The sequence below is a fragment of the Vombatus ursinus genome, unplaced genomic scaffold, assembly GCF_900497805.2.
Source record: "Vombatus ursinus unplaced genomic scaffold, bare-nosed wombat genome assembly UNPS02014832.1, whole genome shotgun sequence".
NCBI classification, from domain to species: Eukaryota; Metazoa; Chordata; class Mammalia; order Diprotodontia; family Vombatidae; genus Vombatus; species Vombatus ursinus.
This window is the reverse complement of record NW_020954610.1, coordinates 63,236,555-63,246,085: the sequence shown is the minus strand read 5'-3', so window position 1 is coordinate 63,246,085 and position 9,531 is coordinate 63,236,555. Positions and strand designations below refer to the sequence as shown.

Here is a 9,531-nt window from a genome sequence, read left to right as displayed (position 1 = left end):
CATTAGTCTCCAATGAATCCCCACTGCCTACAGGATACAGTTCAAACTCTTTGACATTCAAAATCCTCCACAGTATAGCCCCCAAACCCACCTTTCTAGCCTCATTCCCCATTGTACCCTTTGTTCTGTACATATCCTTCTCCAATCTGGACAGCCTGAGCTCAGTACTAGTCCTTACAGGTGCAACTGATTTTCACCTCTGCCTCTTTGGCCCATCTAATAATATGCTTTTTAACCCCGCCTCTGGGCCTACTGAAGTCCTCCTACCCAGTCTTCCAGGTCCACTTCAAGCCTGACTTCCTCCCTGAAGCTGGTCCTAATCAACCCCAGCCACACAATTCTCTCAATATTCAAACAGTCCCAGGCACACTCTTTATCACACAGTTCCATAGCATTTCCTGTGTGACTTTTGTCTTTTTAAGGGACTAGGAATAGGGGTAGCACCTTGTGGTTTATATACACACACACACACACACACACACACACACACACACACACACACACAGAGCTGGGCACAGAGAAGGGTTTCATAGATAGTATAAATGTAACTTTTATTCTCAACTCCTCACTTCCTTTCCTGGGAAAACCACTTTATATTTCCAGTCCAAGGAATCTAATAGTGGCAAGAAGTTGATAAAAGTGGTGGTAACACTCTTGAGGGAGGGGAATGGGGAGAGGGAGAAAGAGCTGAGAATGTCTTTGACCAAACACAGAGCCACAGAGCAGCCATTAACATGTCTGCTCCTGAGTCACGTGTTCATTTCCACCTGTTACTTGAGAGGGAACAGCAATGTGACAGAGATTGGAGCCATTGGACCAAAAAAAACCCCCCAGCATTGGGGATTTCAATATTGTCCTACACTTCCTGGGGAGCACCTCAGAATCTGCTCCCAACCCCTTTCCACTCAGGGGGTCAGGGCCTCCTGGAGGTTTCTCCTCGGGTCCCACCTCCACCTCCCTGCCAATGCCCTGAGACCCGGGGCCCCCGCCTCTTGGGCTGAGGGGTATGTGGGGGGGTCCGGGCTAAAGGTTGTCCCAGACCAGGAGGAGCACCTGGGGGTTGGTAGCCACCCTCATTGGGGTCCAAGGGGTCCTTGCTGAGCAGAAGCCACACAGCTGGCACATGTCGGCGTACAGTAAGTGGGTCCAGACCAGCCTCGGGCACTACAGGGACCCAGGCATCCTCTGTCTGTTGGAAGTGCAGTTTGGTGAGCTGATGCAGGCCAGGCAGGCGGCGCTTCAGGATCTCTGCGCAGGTCACAGCTTTGCCTGTGGCTCGGCCTGCACCAGTGAACACTATTCTCCGGGTGGATTCGCTTTCCAGCCGGCCCAATGCAAAGCCCAGGAGGTTACGGATCTTGCTGCCATCCCGGACCCGCATTTCCAAGGTATCTGGAGGCAGACCTGGCACTGGGGGGACCAGTGGTTTTTCTACAGAGCTCGCCTTCTGGTAATTCTCCATGGCCGGTCCAGAGACCTTCACTGTGCCTAAAGAGGGAGAGGTGAGTGCATAGTACCCAGGGGCCAAGTCCAAAGTACCTGTTTCAGAAAGAAGGCACAGAATACTCCCAGATTAAGGGTTCTCTCCCTATAAGAAGTGTCCCTGAAGAAAGGGGCAATGTCACCTGATCCTAAAGGAAAAGTCCACTGACTGTAAGCCCTTAAGACTATGGGCTAACAAAAGATGTCACTGCCTTCTCAAGAACTTGCAATGGATAACTCCCCAATATCTATATAATTAGAGGCAGGGATACTTAAAACTCTGTGTAGATGAAGCATGGTGTGATAGAGTGCTGGACTTGGAGTTATAGAGCCCTCCATTCAAATCCTGGCTCAGACAATTACTAGTTGTGTGACCCTGGGCAAGTCACTCAACCTTTCTGGGTTTTAGTTTCATCTGTAAAACAACGATAAGGATCAAACAGGATAATATATGTAAAATACTCTGCAAACCTTACAGCACTATATAAATGCTATTATTAAAACAAAACAAAGGAAAACACTTATTAAAAAGGAACTTTAAAAAATTTTAAGTTTGCCTCCTCTCATTTTTTTTAAACCCGGCAAACATATCTCTAATTTGCTAAACATAATTTTGTGAGGAAGACACTAGGTGTGTGACCATCGGTGAAGACACTTAAATTGCCAAAGCCTCAGTTTCCCCATCGCAAAATAGGGATAACATACTTGCACAACCACTCTCACAGGGTTGAAGTGAGCAAAGTGCTTTTTGGAAACCTTAAAACCAAATAAGAAATATGAACTACAGACCAAGCTTAGCCCCAGAGAAAGAGATATGAGAAGGCACCTTTCCCCTTTTTGCAGAGGAGAGGAAATACAGAAGCAGAACACTGAACACAATGTCAATTTTTTTTTTAAATACATGGACTGGGTTTACAGGGACTGTTTTTTCTTTTCTGTTGTAAGGCATGGCTCTCTTTGAGGGGGAGGGGGAATACTGGGGATGTGGGTGATATAAAAACAAAGGTAGCAAAAAAAGAAATGTGGACTATTACCAAAGCAATTATTTCTAAATGAACAAAGTGACTTTGGTTCCTAAAATACTTATTACAACTTGGTCACTAATGCCCTCTCTGCTTCAATTCCAAGCCTACTCTCTAGCCTCCCTGCACCTCCCCACCTCCAACACAAAGTGGATCTGAAGTCAGAGTACCTAGGTTTGAACCACAGCTTGCCATCTCTATGACCCCAACAAAGTCATTTCACCTCTCTATGTGGCCTCAGTTTCTTCATTCATAAATGAAGGAAGGAAATAAGCATATATTAAGTGACCTACTATGTAGCAGGGGTTTTACAAATTAATTTATCTGATTTCATCCTTACAACAACCCTATGAGGTGGGTGCTATTATTATTCCCATTTTACAGATGAGAAAACCGAGGCAAAGGGAAAGTGACCAGCCCAGAGTCACACAGCAGCCAGTTGAGTGTCCGAGGCTGGGATTTGAGTTCAGGGCTTCCTGACTCTGGAGTCTGGGCAATGGAGACGTGGCCGGGATCCTTTCCAGCGCTAAACCTCGGATACCACGCTCCCAGCAAGTTCAGTACATCCCCGTCTCTTGGCCAAGCCTTTGCTCTCACTGTTCCCGGACTAACTGCTGGTGCTGCCCTCCCTCCTGCCCCCACCTCCCTCCTGCCCCCACCTCCCTCCACCTCCCTCCTGCCCCCACCTCCCTCCTACCCCCACCTCCTACGTCTTTTCCATCGTTCAAGGCCCGGCTCAAGTGCCACCTCACCTCGAGAACCCTCAACAAGGAAACCCCGGGCCAGCCTGCCCCGCAGCGCGGGCCCCTCCCCCCGCTCCGTGCAGATGTCTCCACGTGTCTGAAAGGACAGAGAAGCTTGGAGGGGGTCACGACCCCACGCCCCCCCTGCGGATTATCCGCACTCTTCCTTTCTTCCCCCAACACTCCTCCCCTGCTATCCGGAACGGTCCGAGGGTACTGCCAGGCTGTGCAGCCCACCCTCCGGCTGGGCCCCTCGGGATCTCTAAGCGGTCTTTGTCCCCGCCCACCCCCGGGATCTCTAAGCGTCTCCGGCACTGGGCCCACTTTCCCCGGGCTGGGATCTCTAAGCGTTTCTAGCCAGGTGCCTTTCTCGACCAGGAACCTCCAAGAGGGCGCCCTGGCGGGGGGCTCTAAGAGTGCCCGCCCCCTCCCATTCCCCCAGCCCCTAAGCCAGTTCTCACCTCCGCCACCTCCCGCCGCCAGGGACCTCTCACGCTGGGGAATCAAGATGGCTGAGCGACGGGCCGGGCGCGCGCACGGCGGCGCGGCAACGCGGCGATGGGCGAGCGGGAGGGGTGGGGCGTTCGCCGGGGCCACGCCCACCCAAGGAGGGCACGCCCCCTCCGCGGGAGGGGAGACGGAGGGGTGGGGCGTGAGTCTGAGACCACGCCCACACGAGGAGGGCACGCCCCTGGATGCGCGTGGTCACGCCCCCTCCGCAGGAGGGGAGGGGAGGGGCGACGGAGGTGGTGGGGGGACGGAGATAACTTCATCTCCCGGTCCACTCAAGATTCCCTTACTGCGTTGAGAAAGGGAAACTGAGGCCCGAGCGTGAGCGTGGCGTGAATCCGGGGGAGGAGCTCGGGGGCCAGGAAGAAGGAGTCCGTGCCCCTCTCCCCGGCGTCCTCCCCTTCGGCGTCATTCCTCCGCGTGGCCGCCAGGTGGCGACAAAGCACCAGCCATCGCACTCAAGGGAAGCCGCGCCCCCAGTTTCCACCCAGTCAGCCCCCCAAAACCGAACCAGACCTGCTCCCCGGCCCACTGCCACACAGGCCACCCGAGAAAGACACCTTAGGCTTTTTTTAAATGGGATTATTTAATGCTTAGCACGTAGTAGGCGCTTAATGAGTGTTTGAATAGAGATGAGGGGACCTCCCGGGGGAGGAAACTCTCTCCACCAATGCAATTCAGCCCCTTCTCTGTGCTTTATAGTTACAGGGAGCTTGGAGAGATTGTGCCTTGCCCAGAAGAAGATGGGACTTAAACCTGTGCCTACGGGGCTCTGGGGCCAGCTCTATATCCTCTTAACCTTTTTGTGTCATGGAGCCTTTTGGTAGTGTGGACACTTGGACATGGACATGGACATAGACATGGACAAAGCCATGGGCACCTCAGAAAAATATTTGGCTTTTTTTTTAATTGTATAAAATAAATACAAAGGATTACAAAGAAAACCAATCCGATTATCAAAATACTAAGAAAAACAAGTCAAGCGATCCCAAGTTAAGAGCCCCTGTGTCTACACCACAATTATTCCAGTATACAGACAGAAGAATTGAAGCTTAGAGAGGGGAGGTCACTTAGCTCAGGGTCTCACAGCTAGTGTTTAAAACTGGGGCTGATTGAATAAAAGGAGGGAGAAGTATGGAGGATAACTCTGAGGGGGGTGACTCGATGGATACTTGGCTCCCTCTCACCCCCATTACTCTCCTCCCCAATACTCAGTCCCCAGACATTGCCACCACCAATCCCAGGTCTCCTGGGCTCTTTGTACCATACCTGGCTGTCTCTAAAGTGGTGACACTTTGGAAACAATGCCCAACCTGGGAGGTTCTACCCAATTTAAGACACCCTGACAATGGAGTTTGGAGCTTTCAGTAGCCTTCAAACCCACCTTGTGGGCTACTAGCTATTTTACCTGAGTTAAGGCCAGCCTAGGGAGGGCAAAGGAGAAGTGCCCAACTCTAGGTTACTAGAAAGGGCTGTTTCTTTTCTAGAACATTCACATATCAAAGACTTACATCTGGATGATTTATCTAATCCAACCTTTATACTTTACAGGAAACTGAGGCCCAGAGAATTTAATTTTTTCAAGGTTACATAGATAATAAGTAGTGGAGACATCATGTGTATCTAGTTTCTCTGGCTCTCAAATTCAGTGTTCTTTCCAGTGCCCTGATTCGCCAGATTAAAACAACTCAATCCACATTCTTCAAATTGTAAAGATATAAAAAGATTCAATGTCCATGCTAGTGGGTCAGTGGGGAAACAGGCTTATGAATTACTTTGTGTGAATTGGTACAAGATTTTGTAGAGCAACCTATCAGTGAAAACTCCTCCTGCCTTTGACCCAGTTGACCCCACTACCAGGACTATATTCTAGGGATATTATTAAAAGAGAAGAAAAAGATATATGTCTACAAAAATATTTATAGTAGCTTTAAAATTCAAAATTTGAAAAAAACTTGAAAGAACACATAACATAAAGGATTTGGGAATAGCAGAAAAATTCCAGTCTTTCCAAGTAATAGAATATTTTAGCATTAGGAAAACATAACTATAAGCATAAAAAATATGGAAAGACACAAGTAAATTATACAAAATAAGGATAGCAGAATTAGTACAATATGCACACTACTTTTAAAAACAGCAATACCATCTGATAAGTATTCAGACATGTGAGAGGTGGGAAAGGGTCACAAAAGCAAATAAAATGTCATTCTTATTATTTTGAAGTTTATCTAAAAAGATGTCCTCAAAACCTTAGTGCAGTTTTAAGTTTTAATAACTTTAGAAGTATAAATGCTACAAACTTACCAACAAATCATTTGAAAGTTTATTTCTTTTGCTCTTAGTTTTGCAAATTTTGAATAATATTTTTCATTTTAACAAGATTGGGTACCCTGTCATTATACATTGAATGTGAGAGTTTCCGGATGAGACCTTCTCAGGCCTTCGGATCAGCCTACCTCAGTCACATAATCTATTTGCATTAGACTTTTTCTTGTGAGGGTCATGTCAAAATTGTCATATATACATCAAAACCTCATTCTTTAGATAATCTTAAGGTGATGATTACAAATGCAATCCTTTCAATTACTGAGTAGCAGCTGATAAAAATTTTTTCAAAGTTTAAAAATTGATAAAAACAAATCAATATTTTAAAATGTTAAAAATATTTAGCCTTTCAAATGTTGTTTTTTGTAAGCTAATAGCATTTATATTTCTGAAGACATTAAAGCTTAACTGCACTAAGATTTGTGGGACATGCTGCCTATCCTCTCTAATCTTTTTGTTCCACTAGCTTTTTCTCTGCTGCTTACAAACTCACTCATAAAAAATAAAAAAGCATTCATAAAAAATCTTCATCTGAAACTGCCATCCCCTCAAGTTATTATCCAGCTCACAACCAAACTGAATAATTTTAAAACTTTTTTTTAGAATGGCTATCTCTATTCACTGACTTCACTTCCTCACCTATTTCCTTTTCATCCCCTCGCAATGACTTCAAAACCTATCACTCAATTGAACCTGTTATTTCAAAGTTCCCAATCACTTCTTAATTGCTAAATCCAATGGCCTTTTCCCAATTCTTAACCTTTTTGACTTCTCTACACCATTTGACAACACCTTCATCCTGAATCCTCTCTCATTGCTGGGTTTTCTGGACACTGCCCTCTCCTGGTTCTCCTCCTGGCTGTTTCTTTTCAGTCTCCTTTGCTGAATCATCACCCAAGCCTCTCCTAAGCCTTCTTCTCTTTCCTTTCTATCTGCAAAGGTTGGGAACCATCTCCAGTTGTCCTGATCTATACCTTGCCACTGGACCCAGATGACTCCAGAGGAGAGAGTGAGGCTGGTGACTTTGCACAGCCCTCCTTCACTTATATCCAATTCACTTGGCATGTCATGGCATCACCTTCTTGATGTCATGGTCCTCTTCAAGAATTAAGGACAATTATCTGTGAGTCACAGTAACTGCCCCACTAGCAACCCAACTGGACAGTTCCGATTGGGCAAAGCAGTTTCTTCCTTCCTTCCCTCTCTCCTCTCCCTGTGTCCACATAGGAATAATACCCTTACCCCGCCCCCCCCCATACTCTGCCCAAAGTAATATAAATTTTGATCACTGAAACCTCTAAAGATATCTTGGGATTTGTGGGCTAGATTTCTTTTCTAAGGGCCATGCCTTAAACCCAAGTCACTCTGGCTCTCATTGATTGGCCAACAATAGGTCCTAGACCAAACCTCACTTGGGCATTGTTTGGGCTATGATGTCTCTGAGTGAGTGTAAATATCAATTATTTCTGCTTTAGCCAGAAACCCTCAAGGTCTTCCCCTCCCAGATTGATTTTGTTTTTATTTGTTTTTTGACCAGGTAAAATAGGCCATTCTTTGCCTCCTTTCTTACTTAGCCTCAATCACTAAATGGGTGTTGCCTTGGTCAAAGTGAGACCTAGCTTAAAAAACAAGATCTCCCACTTCATCCTGAGCCATCTCCAGTCGTCCTGATCTATAGGATCCAGATGGCTCCGGAGGATAAAGTGAGGCTGGTGACTTTGCACAGCCCTCCTTCACTTAAATCCAATTCACTTGCAAATCACGACATCACCTTCCTGATGTCATGGTCCTCTTCGAGAATGAAGGACAAACAATGAACTCACACAGGTTTTCCCTCTACCTCTCTGCTCCTGTTGCTCCACTCTCCAAATCAGGTCACCAGAGGCTAGGCCTGGAAGGAACTAAGTCACTCTCTGGAACCATCTTTCCTTTTGATACTGAAGCACCCTCGGTCCCTTCCCGTTCCCCTACTCCTTCCCACCTCTTTCTCTGAGAACTGTAATCAAATTACAATTACCATTAGTCTCTGGGGAGAGGTATGTTAATGTACTTTATTGCTCCCCTCACTGTTTTAGACTTCCCAGACTCTAATTCCCTTTCTGTCTACTACTACTTTCCCCCATTAAAATACAAGCTTCTTAAGGGCAAGGACTGTCTTACATTTGTATTCCCTGCACTTATTACAGTGCTTGGTACATAGTAAACACTTAATAAATGCTTTTCATTCATTCAATCATTCGTCATTCTTGGAGCATGGTGCTTGGCACATAGTACGCACTTAACGCTTTTCATTTATTCTTGGAGGACAGTGCTTGGCACATAGCACTGCAGTGCTTTTTATTCATTCACTCATTTATTAACTCATTCTTGGAGCATATTATTTAGCAAACAGTAAGTACTTAATAAATGCTTTTTCATTCATTCTTGGAGGTCTCATCTGCTTCCTATGGATTCAAATATCACATTTCCATAGGAGAAAATCTACACATTTACTCCAAAGTCTAAAAATCCAGGCCTTATCTCTTTCCTAAGCTCTAGCCTCCCATCACCAATTCCCTGCTGGATATCTTCACCTGAATGTTCCATAGATATCTAAAATTCAACGTGTCCAAAATGGAAGTAACCTACCCCCTAAACCCAATCACCTCCAAACTTTCCTATTGCCATTAGTGGCACCACCATCTAGTAACCTAGTAACCTAGGTCTGCAACCTCAAAGTCATCTTTCCATCTTCCCCTCTTTCCCTTATACCCAATCAGTGGCCAGGTTTTATTATTCTTCCCCCACATCTCTCACATCCACTCCCTTCCCTCCACTCAAATGATCACCACTCAATTTTAGACTATGATCACCTCTCACCTGGATTACTGCACTGTGATAACCTCCCCGTCGTCTCTCTTCTCCAATCCGTCTTCCACACAGTTGCCAAATCGTGTTCCCTTAAGCACAGAGCTGAATACCTCATTTGCTTTGCTCAAGAATCGTCCTTGGCTCTCTGCTGCTTCTAAAATAAAGTTATAACCCGGTGAAAACTGAAAAAGATGAAGACTACAAAGAAATACATAAAGATATAAAGAAGTTAGGGAAGGCAAGGATAGCCCCTTTACAATCTGACTCTAACCTATTTTTCCCAGACTTATTTTACATTACTCCCCCATATCCAGTCTACATAACTTCCCCAGATCTGCCAACTTGATCCTCCCCATGTATGTAAAACATTTCATCTCCCAACCATTTTGGAGAGCAATTTGGAACTATGCCCAAAAGGCTATAAAAATGTGCATCCCCTTTGACCCAGCAATAGCACTTGTATGGCTGTATCCCAGAGAGATCATACAAATGGGAAAAGGACCCACATGTACAAAAATATTTATAGCAGCTCTTTTTGTGGTGGCAAAGAATTAGAAATTGAGAGTATGCCCATCAATTGGGGAATGGCTGAACAT

The 9,531-nt window shown here is 45.8% G+C and overlaps 1 protein-coding gene across 3 annotated transcripts; it reads right to left on the bottom strand.

Annotated features, from left to right (window-relative positions):
- Window positions 1-525: 525 nt before the first annotated feature.
- Window positions 526-3,779, bottom strand: RPP25L (ribonuclease P/MRP subunit p25 like). 3 transcript variants are annotated; one of them, XM_027839455.1, is made up of 2 exons: window positions 3,709-3,779; window positions 526-1,488 (listed from the first exon to the last, which is right to left on the bottom strand). In XM_027839455.1, exon 2 carries the CDS (start codon window positions 1,460-1,462, stop codon window positions 914-916), a length of 549 nt encoding a protein of 182 aa, XP_027695256.1. In that variant the 5' UTR covers window positions 1,463-1,488; window positions 3,709-3,779; the 3' UTR covers window positions 526-913. The 3 variants fall into 3 exon arrangements, with proteins under 3 accessions (XP_027695256.1, XP_027695258.1, XP_027695257.1); XM_027839457.1 differs by having other exon boundaries at window positions 526-1,539; window positions 3,709-3,763; XM_027839456.1 differs by lacking the exon at window positions 3,709-3,779 and adding an exon at window positions 3,257-3,354.
- Between the last annotated feature and the right edge of the window lie 5,752 nt (window positions 3,780-9,531).

Excerpts from the sequence above, each read along its gene's own strand:
- RPP25L (XM_027839455.1), bottom strand. The coding sequence starts at position 1,462 with ATGGAGAATTACCAGAAGGCGAGCTCTGTAGAAAAACCACTGGTCCCC.